This window comes from Triplophysa dalaica, chromosome 24 (assembly GCF_015846415.1).
Source record: "Triplophysa dalaica isolate WHDGS20190420 chromosome 24, ASM1584641v1, whole genome shotgun sequence".
Classification (NCBI taxonomy): Eukaryota; Metazoa; Chordata; class Actinopteri; order Cypriniformes; family Nemacheilidae; genus Triplophysa; species Triplophysa dalaica.
In genome coordinates this window covers 3,516,577-3,539,200 of record NC_079565.1, presented here as the reverse complement: position 1 = coordinate 3,539,200, position 22,624 = coordinate 3,516,577, and the positions used below count along the sequence as shown (strand labels likewise).

The 22,624-nt window shown below is 38.7% G+C and overlaps 2 protein-coding genes across 2 annotated transcripts; both read left to right on the top strand.

Moving 5' to 3' along the window:
* Positions 1-4,979: 4,979 nt before the first annotated feature.
* On the top strand, positions 4,980-9,720 carry tph1a (tryptophan hydroxylase 1 (tryptophan 5-monooxygenase) a). Its single transcript, XM_056739866.1, has 11 exons — positions 4,980-5,135; positions 6,606-6,743; positions 6,853-7,036; positions 7,113-7,213; positions 7,300-7,367; positions 7,545-7,741; positions 7,825-7,960; positions 8,097-8,223; positions 8,317-8,412; positions 8,526-8,659; positions 8,768-9,720. Exons 1-11 carry the CDS (start codon positions 5,040-5,042, stop codon positions 8,940-8,942), a joined length of 1,452 nt encoding a protein of 483 aa, XP_056595844.1. The 5' UTR covers positions 4,980-5,039; the 3' UTR covers positions 8,943-9,720.
* A 330-nt stretch (positions 9,721-10,050) lies between these two features.
* sergef (secretion regulating guanine nucleotide exchange factor) lies at positions 10,051-21,894 on the top strand. Its single transcript, XM_056740568.1, has 11 exons — positions 10,051-10,166; positions 10,368-10,503; positions 10,677-10,832; positions 11,041-11,135; positions 11,219-11,279; positions 11,388-11,501; positions 11,614-11,676; positions 11,761-11,919; positions 12,028-12,161; positions 17,920-17,956; positions 21,535-21,894. Exons 1-11 carry the CDS (start codon positions 10,125-10,127, stop codon positions 21,717-21,719), a joined length of 1,182 nt encoding a protein of 393 aa, XP_056596546.1. The 5' UTR covers positions 10,051-10,124; the 3' UTR covers positions 21,720-21,894.
* The last annotated feature ends 730 nt before the right edge of the window (positions 21,895-22,624 follow it).

The following is a 22,624-nucleotide window of genomic DNA, read 5'->3' as shown; positions in this document are numbered from 1 at the left end:
CCTTCTGAAGAATATCTGGAGTTGAGATAATGTCCTTTTTATGCAGTTTCTGATAAACATCAAGTTTCGTAATTGTTGTCTTTATGAAGTTTATGAAGGAACCACGGACAGTTCTCACAAGGAGATGAGTCCTTTTGAGAATAAAAGAAAGAGTGGCCAAAGGTTCTTTAGATAGTTCTCCAAATAGTATTTCAAAGATCTTTTAATTTTTATAGTGTAAAAGCTACATCGATTGTCCTTTTTAAAGTCTCCTGCTTTTTGGGTTATCTATGATAGACTACTTGATGTTCTCAACTAAAGCTTACTTTAAATTCAAGACTTTTGTTTGACGTTTGTGGACGTCCATACCCCAGGGTGACTCATCCAGTCCACTGCTTACAATATATGAGTGAACGCTCACTCAATAGGAGTTGATGGAGGATGGCTTGAGCCGGAGGTAAACTGTTCATGTAGAAATTCAACTGCAAACAATGAAGAGCATCAGCTTTCCATCATCATCTCATTGGTGTCCGGAAATTTTGACTCCGTAGTGCGCGTAACCTTCATATAAATTCATTGGCATCTTTCCAATTAACTATCACAGAGGCGACTGGATCAGGTAGAAACTCGACAATACACTTCATTAAACATGAATGAGGCTCTGCAGAGGTCTTTGGAGTAGCGGTAATCACATGACACACGTAACCACATGTCTGCATTGTGCTCTCTGGCACGTAGATCTCGTTCCCTCAGCTGTATGTATGGTCAAAGCTCATTAAGGCCTGTGTAGCCGCCTCTCATCAGAACATGCTGTTTATCTTTCCTGTCAACACTGGCACAATGAAACTTTCCTCTTTCACTTCCGACGCTCTTTCATCCTGCTCCCAGAATAAAGACGGTCTGTTCTGACCTTTGAGTTGACTGACATTTAGAGAAAAAAAAGTGTACATTTAAATATTATATAGATAAGAAACAACATTTTGTTGTAGAACGGGTTATCTCAAGTTGATTATGATTGGTTGAGCCACGTTGTTGTTGCTGTTTACGTTGCCTGGCAATCATTTCATTGCTTGGCGGATGATGTTTATATATTAAAATATTACGTTATTGTTCATTGATCAACCTCTGCTTCAGATTACATAATTTACTGAGTACCAAGAAAACAGCGTACAAGTATGACCTAATCATTTAATTAATGTTTTTCCCGTGTTTCGGTTTGCCTATAAACTCTTATTTTTCCAAGTGCGATAAGGAAAGAAGGCGGATTCTCTTTGCCCAATAAATATTCAGCCTCGTTTTGATGTCTATCCGTAATGACAGCCCACCGGTGTGAACGGAAACAAGCTCCACGAGCCCCTTCAGCGTTTAAAATGTCAAATTTCTCAGCCGGAAGCTGACTGCTGTTTAAATGGAGACGTAATATAAAGTCAATTTGCGGCTCTCATATAGCTACGGTTTGTTTGCGGGTGTGTCTCTGTGTGTGTGTACACGGCTTTTACATGTATGTGAATACGCTTGCTTGCCGGTGGCACATTGTGTTTGTTCTGAGCTGTCAGAGAGCCCTTAAAATGCCTATTGTGTGTACATAACTCGAATGAGGCCTAGAATGACTCAAAAGATGTCAAGAACGTGCGCGTACGTGTATTTGTGACTGAAAAAAAAGTATACTGTCAGTCAAACTTTTTTTAAAGAACATTCAATATTGTTTATTTAAGGATAACCAACATAGGAAAAAAATCAACTAATAAAACAACATTGTGTGCTCACAGCTGACTCATAGTCATAAAGGTGTGTGCGTGTAATGTGCACACACATGTATTATGTCACAAATATGTCATCACGGAGGCCTCTTGCTGCTATTGTTGTCACCATACAGGCCTGTGCACCTCATTCATAATGCAGAGCTGTTGTTGGCATATAGAACAGATGCTGTACTTAAAGTTCTCGTTCATTGCACATTTTGCATGAAGAATAATGTTGTTCTGTCATAAATCAATATAGCGGATCTTCTGACAAGTTTCTTTATACTACAGGCTGCATTTTCTTAAAAACATGCACTTTAAAGGAAATGTGTGTATGCATAAAGGATTTATTAGATGTCCTCATTTGCACTGTGAGATTGGTATCACAACAGAGATTAGTGTGTGTGTAAATCCTCTGATTAAAATTAGCAGAACTGGGCCGGGTTATCAGTGAGGGGTCTGTCCAGGATGGGCATATTCTCTGTGCCACCTGCACACGCACTTTACCTTGTCTTTAGTTTCTCTCTTACGCACCGTTCTTGTTCAGATAAGTGGATTGTGATGATCTCTTCAAGGATTTACAGACCATTTCCACAAACATGTGCACATGTAAGGAACTCCACCTTTTGGTTTGCTGTAATATACTGCCTATTTTAAATTTTTATAATAAAATGCCATGAGGATTACCATTATTAAGAGTTACACTTCTTTATCATAATAGTCTTAAAACAGCTTTCATTTCCTTAGTTTGTTTCTTTTGATTTTGGGGTGATGTGTGTTCTCGCGAGTGATTTTACTCTGTTGTTCTAGATCTCCCGTGGTTGTGGTCGTCCATAATGAGATGAGTGTGTACCGTTCCCCATTAACTGTCCATACCTGATGAGAGCCTCTTCAGAATACACGGCACAGATCCTGCATAATGTAAGCCAAGCCTGCCTTTAATTAACACTGAGCTTTCTTTGTGTGGGGAAAGAGAGAGAGAGAGAGAGAGAGAGAGAGAGAGAAAGAGAGAGAGACTGACTCATCCTAATGCTTAAATATTGATTCCAGCGTAAATTCACTTTATCTGAGCAATATAGATTCACAGATTTGGTTATCTTTAACACAGATCTCCATTCTCTTGACTGTATGTGCATAACTTTTATTTACAATTAAAAATGTGAGATAATTTTACCCCACTCGATTTCCATGTGTTTAGTGATGCAGCTTCTATAAAGAAACAAACACACACACATTCCATTCACCTTAATGATGTATCAATGGACACTCCAACAGATGCTTGTTATCTGAAAAGCATTCGTGAATATGGAAGACCGGTGGAGACAATGAGAAGCTTTACGTCAGTGCAACATTTTGGTCAAAAGCTCCAGTTTCTGCATCTTCATTTTTCTTTGAAATAAAAGTTAAGTGCGTTACTTGGGTTTTGTGAGATCATTGTCAAAGCCAACAGATGAAAAGTTCAAAGGCACATTAATCTGTCACATTACAACTATTATGACTGGATCTTTTCCAGATCCCTGGATCATGTGGCTTTGATCTCATAACCCTTTGCCCCGCCCCTTCCATAGGTTTGTCCTGTTGATGGCTGTTTGTTTACCTTCCGCAAGGTGGATTTTCTGAATAGTTTACACACTGCCCACACGCCTCAAACATTGACTGGTTTATGACATCACAACATCTGGATATAAAGTAGTAAAGAGTTCATATAAAAAAAATGTTTACCTGCTCATAGACGTAATTTCCATTATTCACCATTCCAAAAATGTCAAACTGAGTAAATCAGTGCCGGCTGAGATATGATGAAATCTGCGGTCTTAAGAGTTCAAAATATACTCCTACAAGAGAGCCAACGGTGCCTCTTGAGCACATGTATTGTAATTTATCTCTGACCCCTGGATGCGCCACAAAGCTCTCGTGGCATTGAGGTGTGTCAGAGAGACAGCAAACATCCTGCAGATTGACCTTCTACTCAAATCCGACAAATATTATCCAGGGGCCGACTGTGGATGAAGTCCATTTAGAGAAAATGGGGGGCCGAGTTGAATCCTCTTAAAATCACAGCTGTCAACACTCTGGGACAGGTGTTTACAGACGTCACACCCCTTTTCAATGTCACTTCTAATTGTCAGAATATTAAATGTACCAAATGTTGCAAATGTCACCTGAAGATACATTCCATTAAGAAGTTATCAATCCATCGTCTTCATCTTTACCCTTGATATACTATGTAAAATAGTAGGTTTAAATAAGATTGCTTTTTTATTGGCTTCTACAACAATTGACATGCATTTGTGAGTAATAAACTGTATGTGAATGTAATCACATTTAATTGATCATAATGGGGTAAATGTCAAATGTGTAATTTAATTTCCCTGTTTGAGTTAACAATAGCATATATTTGCACTTATAATGTGCACGACTGATAAGAAATTATTTATTTGATCAATATTAGACAATGACTCGGTTTTCAATTCAGCGAATTATACGTGAGTCCCACCTAAGCAATGACGTATATGAGATGGAGCTATCTGTATATTGATATTTACAGTATTTACAGTATAAATATTTATATTGTTTTGTGACGTGTTGCCTTTTTTCTTATAGAAATTGCATGTTGTAAAAAAACAGGACAGCTAACGTCGTGTTAATTATTTCAGATGAACAAATACCTAAATATATCGTGTAGTTTACTTTATGTAGCCTGTACATTACATACGCAGTGCTCTAGTAACTGTTTATTTAATACGTTCACTTTCATTTCTGGATAATGCTCTTTCCGAAAAAGTGAGAAAGGAAGAAATGGTCATCTCTCTGCGTATGCGATAATATTCGTTCCTAAGTTTGGTAACCCATCGTTTCTGATATCAAACAAAAATGGTTTACTCTATTGTTTATCTATTATGCAAAATCATAAAAGTGCATCTGTAATATCTATTTTTTTAGTCAAGAGCACATTCAGTAGGCTATAGTTCGCCAGGAAAGAACTTCTGGACTCCCATGGGCGTTTTGTTTGAACTCTTAACCCTTCCCACGAAGCTCTCTTTTTGCATGCGCATCGTCAAGGAGAATACGAAAAGGTATGTATCTCATAAGAATATCCCCATGACGTGGGCCGAGCTTCTCATTTTCCATTTGCTGTCAGTCGAAAGATTAGCACCCGTCAGTCCACCCTTACCCCCCTCCTCATCGGGTCTTCATAAAAAGCAAAGCGCGCCATGTAGTTGTATTACAACGACTGTATCACATACAGTTAAACTTTTAAAGATAACAGATTTATACGTCGGTTTAGGGGCTATTTAAACAGAAGGAAACCTCAGCATGTACTCGACTAAAAGCGAGGGGCCACGCAGAGGAAGGTCTTTTGATTCCATGAACATTGGTTTGACATTGGAAGAGAAACAACTTAACAATGAAGTAAGCAATTTTGCTCAGCTTTTCTGCTACAGCTTTAGCCCTTTACAGCAGATTTGTCGAACTCATTTATATCGAATGATCGACTTTGCATGATAGAAAACTAAATATTCAATCAAACCAAACAATCAGACGCAATTTTGTCAAATATTAAGTGTTTATGTAATTAGTTTTGCGCAGAAGCATGCGCATTTATTATAGTTTCTATGAAATCCGATGCATTGTGTTAGTCTTTTGTTGACACTGACACATATAGATGTCAGAGAGGCATAAGTGTCTGAGACATGACGAGTGGAAATGAAATTAGATGTGACAGGTCGCTCGGCGCGCCGCGCGCCTTCTATCCAAGCGCTCTAATACGGCTCTCCATTTCGAAACGTGCAATTTATCCGCGATTGACACCGTTCCCAATCTAATCCTGCGTCCTGACAAAAGCCAAAGATGCATTAAATCAAGTATACTTAACAGAGATGTGCGTAAAAGAGTGATTAATTGAAGCCTACAAGATTAAAACAAGAGGGAGGTAATAATAGGCTTCCTCTCTATTCAAATGGGATTGTTTGGAGACGAGGGACACTGAATGAATCCTGCACCGCGCAATACATTCGCTATGTTTTCGGGAATCCTGCTGGCGGCAAGACGGGGACGATTACTTTCCAATATGCTTGATAAAAGAAACATGGTCAGTAGGTGGAAAGCTTTTGATAAAAGGATATGTAAAACTTTTATACTAAAACAAATACAATGTATTACTGTTGTATGTTTTAAACTTATATTCTTATATACCAGATCTTTTTAAATATGAACGTTTACTCTTTCTATTTAATCTAAAGTCTATTACCTTGGGCTCAGTGTTAAGTGGGTCAGAATGGCGCTGTCCGTGGTACTGAACGGACGCGGAGAATGAACTCTGTTGACCCTGTTTGCAGAAGTGTTCGTTTGCCAGAAATGTACTCATCTTACTTTCATTGTTTTATTTCTGATAGTTTATTACCTCAATTATCCGTTTATTTTTGCTTAGGTTTATTTACATTGGCTCAGGTTTATTTAATCCTTCATGGGTGATTAATTTACAAAAGGGATGTATCCCAAACTCGTATAATACGTAAATAATATTACAATACGTTTGTAAATAATGTTTAAAACCTACAAACGAATGCAAATAAAGTTGCACGCGTGTGTCCTTGCATGAAGTGATTAAGTGTTGTGTACGACACTGTTTGTTTAATCCACTTGATCTGATTGTCGCGCCCTGAGCGCAGTAGGGTTAAGGTTTAAAATGAGTTGAAATTTGTTTGAATAGAGATAATTTCTATTTAGTCTTTATCCAGCATTATTAGCATGTATTAGCCTTACAAAAGAACATACTTTTTAGTTGAATCGTCGTATAGCTTTATTTGTATATTAAAATAAAACGTAGGCCTATTTGTTTTGTACTTAATTCTAATCATTTATGTGTTATGTGTTTTACAGATGAACAAATCTGCTTTTCCAAAAATCGAAGAGAATAAAGACAACAAAACCGAATCTGCAGAGAGGAGCCGTGCAGCTGTTGTGTTTTCTCTGAAAAATGAAGTCGGTGGACTTGTGAAGGCTCTTAAACTTTTCCAGGTGTGAAGCAACATCTTTTTCTTTTGGGTTTCTACTCCAAGCATATTTTTTACATATCAGCCTTGCATGTGTATGCTGTGAAATTAACACTACATGTACAATTTGACAGGAAAAACACGTCAATCTTGTGCACATCGAATCCAGAAAATCAAAAAGGCGCAACTCGGAGTTCGAGATCTTCGTGGATTGCGACAGCAACCGCGAGCAGCTGCACGAGATCATTCAGCTGCTGAGGAAACACGTGAACGTGCTAGAGATGGACGCGCACGATAACCGTCTGCCGGAGGAAAGCGGTATGAATTAAATGAGTGAAATGTTATTCAACTTTTTGTCATGTAAATAAAATATTTAATATTGCGCTTTTTGCAGATGTGGAGTACCTGCCGTGGTTTCCAAAGAAGATTTCGGATCTGGACAAATGTGCGAACCGTGTGCTGATGTATGGATCAGACCTCGATGCTGATCATCCGGTAAACGCGGCGTTTTATTGTCATCTACGTCACAGTTCGGTATGATGTCATGACGTAACGCTAACTGTTCGGTTGTGTCTCTGCAGGGCTTTAAGGATAACGTCTATCGCAAAAGGAGAAAGTATTTTGCAGACTTGGCCATGAGCTACAAACAGTTGAGTGTTTATCATTTTATTGATCTTTCATCTGATGTAACTTAGTTAAGCTATAGGAAACATTGCATTTTATTTATTTTGAATTAAGGATTTTCCTGTATACATTTTAAATTGTAAGATCAACTCTTTGCAACCGCATGTGCACCCTTTTTAACAATGTGCCTTCATTATCACAGCGGAGATCCAATTCCCCGCATTGAATTCACAGAAGAGGAGTTGAAAACATGGGGTGTAGTGTTCAGGGAGCTGAATAAACTCTACCCCACACTTGCCTGCCGTGAGTATCTGAAGAACCTGCCCTTGCTCACCAAATACTGTGATTTTCGTGAAGACAACATCCCACAGCTGGAGGATGTCTCACGGTTTCTCAAAGGTGAGAGCGGTGGCAAATCTTCAAATGTATCATTTATGTATTTATACGGTTCCTTGTGTATAACATTGTGTGAAATGTTTCAGAGCGCACGGGCTTCACCATAAGACCTGTTGCTGGATATCTCTCCCCACGAGACTTCTTGGCAGGATTGGCATTCCGCGTGTTCCACTGCACTCAATATGTCCGACACAGCTCTGACCCCCTCTACACACCCGAACCGTGAGTATCCTAACAATCTGATAAGTTTATTTGAAAAGTATGACCTCATCTCCTGCCTCGCTAGCAATATGTAATAAGATGTCATTGTAATTCTGTTACTCTGAATAAATGGTCCGTGTCAATCTTTCTGTTTAAGAGACACATGTCATGAGCTGTTTGGACACGTTCCTCTTTTGGCCGAGCCCAGCTTTGCCCAGTTCAGTCAGGAGATCGGCCTCGCATCTCTGGGGGCATCCGATGACTCTATTCAGAAACTGGCCACTGTGAGTAATGACAGGCCCTTGATTTATTGTTTTAAAATCATTATGTGTGTCTATTTTTGTATACTGAATTATTTATATTTACGATCTCCTCAGTGTTATTTCTTCACCGTGGAGTTTGGCCTCTGTAAACAGGATGGAAAGTTAAGAGCTTATGGAGCCGGTCTGCTGTCCTCCATCAGTGAGCTCAAAGTGAGGAAGCGTGAATGGGTGTCTTTGGTGGAACACTGAAGCTTCATGTCAACTTTTATATATTTTATTATTATTTATATTCAAATGGTGGTCTTGTTTTGTGTTGCATCTAGCATGCTCTGTCAGGAAACGCCAGAATCTTGCCCTTTGAGCCCAATATGACGTCCAAGCAGGAGTGCATCATCACCACCTTTCAGGACGTGTACTTTGTTTCGGACACCTTTGAGGAAGCAAAATTCAAAATGAGGTGTGTGAGCATTATTAAATTTGTTTATTTGTAAACATTATTACATCAATTGTTTTAAATTATATAATTGGGTTCTTGAAAAATGTGTTTCCTCTTTTAACCTTTTAGGGAGTTTGCAAAGACCATTAAGCGGCCATTCTCGGTGCGTTACAATCCCTACACACAGAGCGTGGACGTTCTGAAAGACACAACCAGCATCAACAATGTCGTGGAAGAGTTGAGACATGAGCTAGACATCATCGGAGATGCACTGAACAGGCTCAACAAACAGTTAGGAGTGTGAAGACTACAACATTGCTTGATTCCCCACCAAACCTTTTCTCTCATGTCTGTCATGTATCAAATATACACTTGTTTTGTCACAGAACTGTTTTATTTTCACTCTGAATTGAACCCACCAAACTGTTTTAAATTCTCATTTTAGAGCTATTATGTCGGTGTTGTATTTACAGTTTAGCTCTTTTATGATTAAATGTGTGTTCACTTGTGCTTGCGGGTGGAGTTCTGTATGTTATGCAAGGCAATGACACTAAAGTTCAATTCAAGCCACGCAAGTGAATATTAGTCTATTTTGTAAACATGATGTCTTCTCAGACTGATATATTGCTGAGTTTGTGTCCATTAGACATGTCCATGTCAGCACCTTATGTTTATTCAAATATATTGTGTTTAGAATATCATTGCTGTCTATTCCCTGTGTGCACAGTATTATAAAACGGCTAAAAACACAGCGTTGTACCGATGTGCGCCTAATGCTATGAAATATTAAGTATATATCTCTGTGTTATTTTTTCTTTATTTTAAATGAATGCAGAAATCATTTGTAAATGGACGTTGCTCTTCTGACTTAGGTTAACCAGCATTTATTAAAAACGTGTAAATGTTGCATTGTGCATGGACAAAAAATGTGGTTTCAAGAATGCTCGGTTATATATAAGATACAGATTCCACAGATTCAGAAAGAAGCTTTAACATATAGAGTCGTTTATTGTATAATATAGTTATATAGAATGTATATGCTTCAAATAAAATCAATTCATTATTTTTATATTGTAAATTGACCAAGGCTACAGTTTCTTTTCTTACTGTGTGTGTGGTGCATTTTTATTTTTAAACCCACATGTCTTATTCTCAGAAAAAGTACAATTTAATTGGGTGGCACCTTGCGACGTCTGTTAGACGTGTAATAAAATATTGTTCCTCCAGAGGGCGTCTGTCATCTCAGAAAACACGAACCCATTTTTTTTAGACGTATTAAATACACAGAAGCGTATTGGAAACGTGACAGCCTCGTCTCTGTGACGGGAAAGTGCCTAAATTATGTTAACGAGACTAAATAAACGTAACAAAAAGTACATCACGTCCGTCTGCTAAGCCCCGCCCACTACATATTCTTGCGCTTCTATTTCTAAACTCTCCAAACTTGTTCATATGTGACGCTATCAAACGGCGACTTTCATATCCGATGGAAGAAACTCCGCTGTCACGATTTGTGCTGTACACGTGGGTACGTTTTACTTTACAAAGTTTTACTAAAATTGTCTTTTAAGTATCTAGTACGCATGCTGTTTGCGTTATAATACACCGCTCTCCTGCCCACAATAATGCACGGTTTGTTATGTTTACATGTGACAAATGCACAACCGGAACAAGACATGCAAAATAAATAGTATTTGGATGACAGTTAAAGCGTTATATTCTTTCAAAGGGAGCCAACAGTTACGGGCAGCTCGGACATGGACACGCGGAGGATGAAGCCGAGCCGCGGCGTGCAGACGGCGGACTGCAGCCAGAGCAGATCCGCGGTCTGACCGGTGGAGGTGGACATTCTGCTGTCATTACTGGTGAGGTGATCAGTGTCAGAATTAAAACTATTATAAAGCTAAAGACTCTTAACTCCATTACACATGAGCGAAAGGGGAAATCTGGGAATTTTACTATCTTTGTTTTCCCTCTAGTGGACAGTTGGTGGTATTACAACAACATTCTCTTGTTCTCTATCTGTCTGTCTCTATAGAATCAGGTGACCTGCTGATGTGTGGACAAAATCACAAAGGTCAGTTAGGGCTGAGGCACATCTCCGAGGTCATGACCTTCCAACCCTGTCCTTTACCTGGGTGCAGGAGAGTGAAGGCGGTGTCCTGTGGCTGGGACTTCACTCTCATCCTTACAGGTAAGTGATTATCCCCAAAAATATACAATTGATCAGAATTCGCACGTAAAATGCTACACGCAATGATGAAATATATAGGCATCTATCTTGCATTATACATCGGCCTTAGATGAAATATTACATTTTGGTATTTCAATATATCAAGTAATAAATTGAAGTGGGTTACTTGGACTCAATTTGGTAATTGATGGATAATTGCGTCTGCTAGATGATGGGCAGGTCTTGGCATGCGGGTCCAATGCATTTGGACAGCTGGGCATCTCACCGCATATAACACATACTGCAGAACCTTTATGTGTAAAGGTGAGCACTGACAATAAAAAGCCTATTTGCAGAATACTTCATTATATAATAAAGTAAAAGTGTTCAAATGGTCTGTTGTGCAGGCACTGAGCGAGTGTGTTACCAGTGTGGCTGCGGGTCTCAGACACGCATTAGCCAGAACAGGTATAGTGATATAGTGAATGGAGGAATTTTCAGTAAATGTGTTTTAAAATAAAAATGTTCATTTAATTACTTTTTTCATATATAAGATGTGTGTGTGTCTGTTCAAAGCATCGGCGTGTGTGTATCAGTGGGGCACCGGCCTGTCTAGTCACGCCAAGAGAGCATTAAATCCCCAACCTGTTCCTGCACACCTAACCTCTAAAGAGCCCTGCCTCGTCCCAGGTACGACTCATCTTGTCTCCTCTTACAATGACACCAAATATACACTCGTGTATCAGTTTTGCTCCAGTTATAGTTTGTGTTAACACTCATAAACCAGAATTTTATTCTGCAGGGCTAGATCATGTGACCCCCGAGAAGGTTGTCGCGGGCTCCGCCCACTGCGTCTGTTTGACAGGTGATACTTAAACAACTTAAAGCGTTAAAGATTTTGTCTTGTTTCGTGAGATCAAACACAATTTACAGTTCAGTGTCTCAACAGTCACGGGTGATGTGTTTCTATGGGGCAGCAATAAACATGGTCAGCTGGTCAGCGACAGCCCCTTCCTGCCGCTTCCTGTGGCTCTAGATCGATCTGTCCTGCAGAGAGAGAGGGTGACCGACGTGCACAGTGGCTGGACACACGTCATTGCGCAAACAGGTGCCTCATATCTCACATAACACATCCATATTCGTGTTTCCCAATGCTAATGGCTATTCAGTGAACTAGTGATGCAGTTAACAATACATCACTGTCATCTATTTACAGAGAGTGGGCGGGTCTTTACCTGGGGCAGAGCCAGTTATGGGCAACTGGGACAGACCGTGGCCAATCAGAGGCTAGAACCAGAAAGAAGCTCAAACAGCCCCGCTGAAGTTAAGGGATTATTTGGAGCAACACAGGTATGATATTGGCTAAACACATGTTGTCAAATGAAAAAAATGATGACTTAAAGAGATAGTTCTCACAAAAATCACTCTTTCTTAATTTATGCCAATCAGCCTGACTGGGTTGTTCATGGTTGCCAAGCAACATCCAGTGGCTTTGATCGTCTCGTCCAATCAGACTTTAGAGCCACAATTATCTCATCCATACCCATGGATGTTGCTTATCTTACAATTGAAGTGACTAGAATAATTTGTCTGGTAGCATGCAGTGTGTCCAGTGTACCAGCAGGGGGCTCTGTTGGTGCGCTATCCTACCTCACATCCTGCCTAGAAACACAGTTTTCATTTCAATTGAAGGTCATCACTCACCTCAGAGAATGCAGCATCCATGTGTGTGTGTATTGGTTTGAAGACTTATTGACACGGTGCTTTATCTACACAGAGTCTTGGTTTTTATGCCTTTGATGCATCACTGAACCTTGAAATGAAAGAAGCCTCTTTTAAAACATGAATACGTTGTGTGCACGTGCAGCAGTGAGAAGGTGGCGTGTAGGCACGGCCGAATGAGAAACGTGCAAAGGAGATTAGGCGTTGACTTTATCTGGCATCGTTTTTAAATGCATGTTAAGTTGAAAAAAACAAAACAAAATCGATTAAATGGGATGCTTCAGCTGTTGGGTTCAAGTACTTGCAGAGAGGCATATGTTCTGACCCTCGTCTCATCTGTTAAACATATGTTTTGTATGTTTTTTCCTTCATCTGGTCAATGTACCTCATGTCATATTAAATAGTCAATAGCTGCTGATGCAACAATGCTCCGCCACGGGCGACCTGGCTGCGTGCCGCTTGTTAATGCGAGTGGAAACAAGGGCAGTAAAAGGAGACGGTATCTTGTGAAGTGCAGACTAACACATCCAGAGGGAGAATGTACGTGCGGATAGGTCAAGGGACATTTTCAACTTTTTATTACAAATGAAATCTAAAGTTTAGGAGCTCTGGTTGACAGAAGGACTTCGCCCGAGGCTTGAGAGAATAGCACTTGTGCTCAGTGATGGATTCCAAAGGGTTTAAAGAAACATTTCATCCGTGAAGGCAAAATTGACTGTTTCTTTTCCATGCACGAAAATTTTTAAATGGTTCGCAAAATAATAATTCAAGTGCTATATTTAGTGTGCCGTGTGTCTTCTGTACCCACTTATAAAACAACTACAAGGGTCTACTACTTGGCTTGGGTTATTTAAAGGAAAAGTCCAGCCAAAATGAAAAATCTGTCTGCATTTACTCACCCTTGAGTTGTTCCAAATCTATATAAGTTTCTTTGATCTGATAAACACAGGGAAAGATAAAAAAACAGTTATTGGCTGCCATTGGCTATCATAGTAGAAAAAATTGCTTCATAAATGTCTTTGTTCTGTTGAACACAAAAGATGTTTTAAAGAATGTAAGAAAGTAAACAGTTCACCTTGAATGGCAGTCAATGGGGACCAAGAACTGTACAAGCGTCCTTCCAAATATCTTTCTCTGTGTTCATTAATGAAATTTATAAAGATTTGTAACAACTCTATTGTGAGTATACTGATGAAAGAATTTTCATTTTTGGGTGACTGGCCCTTTAAGTCGTCCTTTTAAACAAATTGCTTTAGAGCTGATCACGTTAGTCAAATTATATTTTTATTTAAAAATATAATTTTCAACATTTCATTGCACACCTTGAGGTCAAAAGATTTTCCATTCATTGTATGAATAAAATGAAAAATGATGACTTTAGTGCGTTTACTATGAGTGCATTCTCTGTGAGTCCTAGTGGATGTTCCTTTTTGTATAACAAAGATCTATTTATTTATTTAAAGGCTGCAATAACCATAAATTCTGCCAGTCCATTTTAAACCCATTGATTTCCATCTGTTTTACGCCGTAAAAATACAATTCCCACCCTCAAAAACCGTATCGGCCAATCATGGAGCAGTTGACTTCTCTAGTGGCTCCAGGCCGATAGATTTCCTATCAGTAGGTAATGTGGTGAAACACAATACGGTGTGCTAAAAACGACGCGTCCCTGAATGCAGAACTGCCTCCAGTAATGGGCTGTATAATTCTATAACACCAGTTCATTCACACATTGTTAAAGGTGCAGCGGACAGCTGCTTTCACACTAAAGCCGGAGTACAGGAGCCTTGCTGTCTGTGTTTAACTCCCACTGTGCATTGCTGGGTATGGGTGGGAATCACAGGGTACCTCACGATACGGCTCACGGTCCCTATAATATGATGGTGTGGTGATACTACGGTACTCGATATTTTGTTGGTCAATTCTATAACGATACATCACGCTATCTGCCAAACCAGCAACATTTGTGTCTTTATTCATGTCCACAAAAGTTTTTGCAGTAGGTAAATTAATAAAATTTTACCAGCATGAGCAACTTTTCACGTAAATTAGACATTTTATGCTTGAATTAAAAGCTTATCTTTGTAAACTGACTCATTTAACACTGTAAAAATGTTTATACTGGCATATTTCTAAATTGAAGAGCCACTTATTTAAACCTGTGAACATCTCAGTGTTAACCAGATTAAATAAAAAAAGCTAAAAAACATTGTGCATCAAATCGAATTACTTTAACGTTCATTCACAAATATGCATGGAGCTTATCTCATTTTACACGCAATCTTAAACTCTTTCTTAGACTAGTTTGTTCACTGAAGCTTATTTTAAAGGGATACCTCAACCAAAAAAGAAAAGTCATCATTACTCACCTCCGAGTTGTTCCAAATCTGTATAAACGACTTTGTTCTGATGAACACAGATAAAGATATTTGGAAGAATGCTTATAACCGGACAGATTTCGCCCCCCATTGACTACCATAGTAGGAAAACATTTTAGAATAATGCTAGAACTACAAAAAAAATTATATTCGATTGTGTTGCAATGAACAAGGGAAAATAATATATTTTGTATTGTTTTAAAATATGTCACACAAGTTTTTTAAGTAACTTTCGGCCAGTGCATCCTAATTTCCAGTATCAGTTTTGGCCCAGAATTTTCATTGTGATGCATCACTAATTCTGAGCTTTACATAGATACCAAACTTGAGTGGGTAATTCCCAGAGAGAGGCCAGCAGCGAGTGAAGTTTGTAGGCGTGTTTCTGCCCATTTTCGTTTTGCTTCATCCACTCACAAAATCAAGTTTTGATATATTTACGGAAGTAAATTTACTAAATATCTTAATAGAAGATGATCTTTACATAATATCTAATAATTTTGGGCATAAAAGGAGAAGCAATCGTTTTGACCCATACAATGTTTTATTTGTTTATTGCCAAAAATATACCCTGGCTCCTTATTTTATGGTCCAGGGTCACAATTGGTATGTCCTTTCACAACTACAGAACAGCCTTTATTGACTAATAAAGAAGGATGATTGTCCCCCATAGATCCACTTACAACTATAAAGGGACTCCTGTAATAATGAACCTTTTCATTACCCTTACCAGTGCCTCTCAAGGACGGTTAAAAATTGCTCGGATGTTCGCTGTCCATCGTTGTCATCGTTTCCTGCTTTTGGGGTTGACGGATACCGTTGCTGACGTGTCTGTTTGCTGTGTGTGCTTTTGGAAAAGTGGTACATCATCTTTAATGTTTAGCTTTCTTACCTAAACAAAGGTCAATTCAACCCTCATTAAAATAATTCTTTATTGGTAGTCCCCATATTCAATCGTTCTTCATTTGCATAAGGTTAATCGCAGATATATGACTAATTTCTTCTGTGGAATTCCAAAGAAGATATTTTGAGAAATGTCTTAATGGTTTTGTGGTCATACCATGGAAGTCAATAAACATTGTTCAAATTATCTTCTGTGTTCTGCATAAGAACATCAAACAGGTTTATAATGACGTGAGTGTGAATAGTTAATTCAATTATTTATTTTTTAGTGAACTAAGTGGATTAGAAGTCTGGCGTGTTGGGTTGTAGTCTACATCATGCAGTGCACCCCATCAGGGCAGTTTAGACGGTCCCCTGCCAGCCCAAAGTCTGTTTTGACAATGCGTTACGTATTGTGGGTTCAGAGACAGATGTGAGGCTGTTTTGTTGGCGATGGCAAGAGAAACTGACTGCATCAGGACAAATCATCTTTGTGAAGTCTGACAGGGGGCTCCTGATTTGTTCTTGGGTTTTGTTTGTGTCCACGAAGGACGTTCCTTTGTTCTTTGACTATAAGTTGACTCGAACTCACTAACCGGATGAAAGCATATCAAAATTCATGCATGTAATGTTTTTTGCCACACATTAAATTAATTTCTAAAATGACCTTTGACCTTTCGTTACAGCCAGTTTGTGATTTTTCTGGTCTCTGGCTTTCATACAAGATACATGTAAATATACTAATATTATGGATTATTTTGTAGGTTATTTTATATGTTTATATATTTTTGGGGGCTTTATAGACCCTTGCAAATTAAATAGATAAATATGTTTTCTTTGAAAACTAAGTATTAAAACTTGAATTGCTGAAGAATTTTCTACTTAAAGGAAAAGTTCCAACCAAAATTAAAAATTCTCTCGTCATAGCATAGAAAGAAAAATGACAATGGTAGTCAAAAGTGCCCCAGAACTGTTTGCTCTCCTACATTCTTCTAAATCTCTTATTTTGTGTTCAACAGAGCAAAGAAATTTATAGACATTTTTCCAACATTGGTAGTCAATGGTGACCAATAACTGTTTGGTAATAAGAATTCTTCAAAATATCTTTCTCTGTGTTTATCGGAACAAAGAAATGTATGCAGATTTGGAACAACTCGAGGGTGAGTAAACAAAGAGTGATTTTTTTTTTTGTTGAGTCAACTTTCCCTCAAACGTTTTCCTGGTACGGCCCTCTTTGTGTAGGGTGCATCATTTTGCGTCCCCCCCCAAATAAAGACTTATAATATCAAACTTAGAATTTCAATTTTTCCAAAACCATATTAAGGTATACAATACTGGAACATCAATTATTTTAGTTGTTGCGCTTATTTTGCTGATGTTTGCGTTAAATCTATGATACATTTCATAAAATGCCACAAAATCTGTGGCCTCCCTGGATCCATCCCGGGCCCCCAGTTTGAGAACCACTGCTTCAAGTAACGTTGTGTGTTATAACAAAAACAGCTTTATTATTACTTTCATTTTCAGGAGACTCGACTGTTCATGAAACCAGAAAAGTTTTATTAAGGCTCACCAGCTCTGCTACCATTTCCCACCATGCTTTATGATCATTTAAACGGTTTGTGTACACGCCGTCCTCTAAGCTACAGCGGAGAGCATTAACCATGTTTTATCCGCTAGCAAGTCATTTCCTCTGTATAATAAGGTACGATCACCAAACATTAATAAGCCGACCAGAACCGCCCGGTCATCCACTCGTATCTCTACGAGTCGCCATGGTAACGGACATAGGACTCCAGCATCAGGGCCGGGAAGCCATTTGTGTGTTTGGGCTATTTTTGACCGCGGGAAGCATCTCTCTGTTCGCCCATATGTGTAAAACGCCTCTCTCCATCACCCCCCGTCACACGTATGAAGGGTCTCTGCAGGGAATGTTCGATTCAGGCACTCCGGCTTCTGTTACATGGAGGGAGAGAGTGTGTTTCACAGCGGGTGGAGTTTTTGTATGTGTACGAGATAAGGATGGATGAATCACAGCGGTCTGACTGTGATCGGGTTTCAACTGTGATTGAGCTGTGATCAGAACATGTAATAGGTGTTTGATTGACGTTTTCTCATGGATTTTTCAGATTGCCTGTGGATCTGAACACAACCTGGCCATTGTGGGTGAGTAAAACAAATGTGCTTGTATGATGTAGAGTGGGCCCAAAACGCTTATTTAACACCTAAGCCACACATAAAACAAACTCAAAGCGACAGATCCACTATCACACATAATGTTGCCGAGGCAATAACCCTACAGCATCTTTAGATGCAAAGTAGCCTATTATGGGATGTAACTGCTCTGACATTGAGCCTGCAAGAGAGACAGAGAATTAAAGTAAGCCAGTATTTTGTGATATGGCTTAGCCTGGCTGTCAGAATTAACGCTGAGACCGCAGCTCTGTCTTGAGAATTCAATGGCTGGGGTTTCGTAATGGGAAATTTTTTGACGTGACGTCGGTAATGCTGGTGAAGAGGAGGATCTGGGTTAATTAAACGGATGACTCAATGCTGTGATCTTTACCGCTATCATTGAAGGAGAGTGGGAATTAGCCTTGAAATCTTCTGCCTTTGAGTTGGGAAATGAATTCATCACTGGACGACAATCTCAAGTTATTCATGTCGTATAAGCTCTTGGAATGGCATTTTTTTTTTTCCAGAGATACAAGAGAAACCGAATTGTATAGGTACTTTGGGTCTTTGTATGTCTTCCTGAAACTCAAATGGTGAAGCATTACATAAGCAACACAGGTCATGGGTTTGATCCCCAGGAAACACACACTGTTTTAAAAGGTTTAGATTGATCTCATGGATTGGAATAGACTGTGGACGAGCACGAGTACTTTATCACCTTCTCATCTTTTCTTCGTAAATAGAAAATGATCATGTTCCATAATGTGGAGTTGGGAATCCAGCCAAGGAGGTTTTCATTGCTTGGGGAACTTGAGATGTTTATCTCTGTTCCTCGTGTCTGTCGCACCCTTGAGATAAGTGGATCGCTGTTACAAACCGTGATTCTGAAACTGAATATCATCCTGGCATGCCTTGGGAATCACGCAGCATTCTATAAGCGCGCAAGGGACGTCCTTAAGGACATTGCGGGATGGTTATCTTTCAATGAGACTAAAAGGAGGTTTTCAAAGTAAAGAACGGTGCATATCATAAACCACTAACAGCATTGAATGACAGTCTAGCGTATAGTTTTAGTTATGTAGGCTTTCATGCACAGAGTGTTTAACTTAAGCCGACGTCTACACAGTAATATTTGTGACCCTGGACGACAAAACCAGTCTTAAGGGTCAATTTTTCGAAATTGATATTTTGATATCTGAAAGCTGAAGAAATAAGCATTCTACTGATATATGGTTTGTTAGGATAGGACACTATCTGGAGGAACAACAACTGTTTACAATGCTGGAATCCGAGGGTGCAAAAATTGATAAAATCGCCTTTGAAGTTGTTAATCTGAAGCACTGTAGCAGACCATCCACAGTTTTCATACATTTATGGTAGGATATTTATAAAACATCTACATGGAACATGATCTTTACTTAATGTCCTAATGATATTTGGCAAAAAGAAAAATCTGTATTGTTTACCCCTACAATGTATTTTTGGCGATTACTAAAAATGTTCCGGTGCTACTTAAGACTGGTTTTGTTGTCAAGGGGCACATTTGTTATTTGAGAAGATATTTAAAAGATTCTTTTTGTGTTGAGACTATTCTTCCAGACGATTGAACCTATTTTTATGAGTTACCAATCGATGACTTACTGTGGCTCTATTACCCGGGTCATGGGTTCGAATCTCGTGGGACACACATACTGATAATATGAGAATAAACAATACTGTGTGGTTCACTTTGTAGTAAAGTGTATGAGTTAGTTGAAAATTAGTTTTACTAAAGGTTCTTTTTTTGACATCTTTAAGCATTTTTTAAATGGGGTTAAATGGCGTTACTTTGAGACAGATGTGCATGGGGTTTCACAGTGCTTGTAAGCTAATTCATTGGTTCAGACTCACGGTAACTGTGTACTGTTGAAAGACCTGTCTGAAGTGCCTGTAAGGGATACTTCTCCTTCAAAATGAGAATTCTGTCATTAATATTTACACGCCTTTTCGTCATTTCAAACCTGCATAACACAAAAGAAGATATTTAGAAAATGTTAGTCACAGAAAACTGTTGGCCCCATTGACTTACATTGAATGCTTAAATCTTGTAAATGTGAACTTTGTCTAGTTGGAGCACACAAAAGAAGATATTTTGAAAAATGTTGATAACAGAAAACCGTTGGATCCTTATGACTTCTGTCGTATGGACACAAAACCAATGCAAGTCAATGGCAACCAACGGTTTTCTGTTACCAACATGTCTCAAACATTTTTTTTTTGTGTTCTGCAGAAGAAAGGAAATCAGGTTTGAAATTACAGAAGAACGTGTAAATAATGACAGAATTTTTTATTTTGAAGGAGAACTACTTCTTTAAGGCACTTCAGAAGGTCTTTCAACATTACATAGTTACCATGAGTCTGATCCAATAAATGAGCTTACTAACACTGTGGAAAAGTATGCACTTCTGTCTCCATGTAACGACATTTATGAACCACCCTTTAGCTGAACTAATTCTTTCAACTAACTCATGCATTTAGCATACACTTTACTACAAAGTGAACCACACAATGTTGTTTATTCTCATATTATCAGTATGTGTGTCCCATGAGATTCAAACCCATGACCCGGGTAATAGAGCCTCAGTAAGTCATCGATTGATAACTCATAAAAATAGGTTCAATCATCTTGAAGAATAGTCTCTACACTAAAAAAATCATTTAAATATCTTCTCAAATAACAAATATTACTGTGAAGACTTCAGCTCAAGTTAAATAATATCTACGCACTGCTAGACTTTACCTAGCATGTACATTACTCTCCATGCAATTGTACAGTCCGATCATTGATTTTAAACTATAATTTAAAAAATGTCAAACAATCTGACAATACTCTTAACATCTATTTTAACAGCACAAGTTCCAGGCTGACAATGCTAAGCACGGGGTCAATGAGACCTTACTATATTCCATTATATTTTAATCATCAGTCCTGGGAAATTCATGACGCGACGTTTTTTTGCTAGCAGAAAACAATAAAGATATGACGACACGTCGGATGGAGCGCAATGGAGTGTTAGAATGAAGGTAGGGGAGCGCGGGAGAAAATAGGTGTGCGGGGGGGCGACGAATGTGAAAAAACGAGTTACCCTTGAGAAAGCGTGCTCGCTTCTGGTTGCCATGGTGATGAGAGCTGATATGTTATCATGTTGCTGCGGCACGTGTTTCCATGGGGATGCAGGCTTGACCACACCTACCTGCTGGACGTCCAAGTAGACAGGTTTTTACGACGATGGTTTGAGACATTCACAAATGTGATGTTTGTGTGTTTATTATTTTTCCTTTCATAATTTTTTCATTTGCCAGACACTTTTAGTACTTACAGTTCATTCAAGAGGTTCTCCGGGATTCAAACCCATGACCTTGACTTTTGCTGTTGCAATGCTCTATAAACTTGACACTACATAAAAACAAATTTTGCGTAAGATGTACGTATTTTGCTTTCGTCTAGTATTCTTCTCTATTCATTTTGTAATTTTCGCCCATTGTTAATCCAGTTGTGAAAGTTATTTCATTGTCATGTTTCCCATTAGGAGGTCGGATCCTCTCCTGGGGCTGGAACGAACACGGAATGTGTGGCGACTGTTCCCTCTGTGACATCACACAACCACAACCAATCCCAAGTTTACAAGACTCTACGACTCTTTTGATTGGCTGTGGAGCAGGACACTCAATAGCACTTTGCCGTTTTAAGAGCAGCGAGGATTCTGTAAACTGAACAGGTTTCAGTTTGTGACGGCGAAGATTCTTTCGTTGGTTTGTGTTTTTAACAATGTCTTCATTTGAAGATTTTAGATCAAAATATGTGAATACTACCAACAGATACAATACGTGACTTCAAAAAGATCTATCAAAGTACCCAAAAATAAACAGAGAGGTGTTTTTAGAAAGTATATTTGCAGCCCTCATGTAAATATTTTATAACCTGATTCTGATTCTTGTTTTTTTGAAGAGCATGCCAGTTAATCTCTTTAGTCAATACAGAAGTTTTTAACATTCAACAAAAACGTGTCCGTAGTGTATTTCGGTTAATGCACATTGTTCTGGTGCATTCACTGCTCGGAGAGATTAGAATTCAATGAGGAGGGACAAATTCAATCAGACTCATTCTCTCTGGCTGGGTTTTAAATGATTGTCCGAGGTCCGGTGCTCGGGTTACTAGCCGTACCATACTTCTGTTCATACTGCCTTCAGTTTGATAGACTGTCTGGGCGATGCTCGATCGTTTCCTGTGACCTCTCTGTGATAGGAAATACACTTAAATAACCTTGAGATTTACTTATATGATGTGACCTGCTGAAAGTACTTCATCTCCCAGAATGCTCTGTCATGATCATAAACATCTACAATAGATTCATATAAAGTTTACATTTCTTCTCACGGATATCGAAGATTGAGCAATAGGCGATATATGTGTATACCAGGGTCATAGGGGAGACAAATAGTAAAGTACAAGATTTAGAAATGATTTTTTTAATATTTAATCCCAATTATTTGGGATAGCGTGATGACTTGAATTCAATTTTTAATTTACATTATTTTAAAGATATATTTCCATTTTTAAATTGGTTTTGCATTCCTGATTTTAAATGTGGTCCCACTATATACATGGATTTTAAAAAC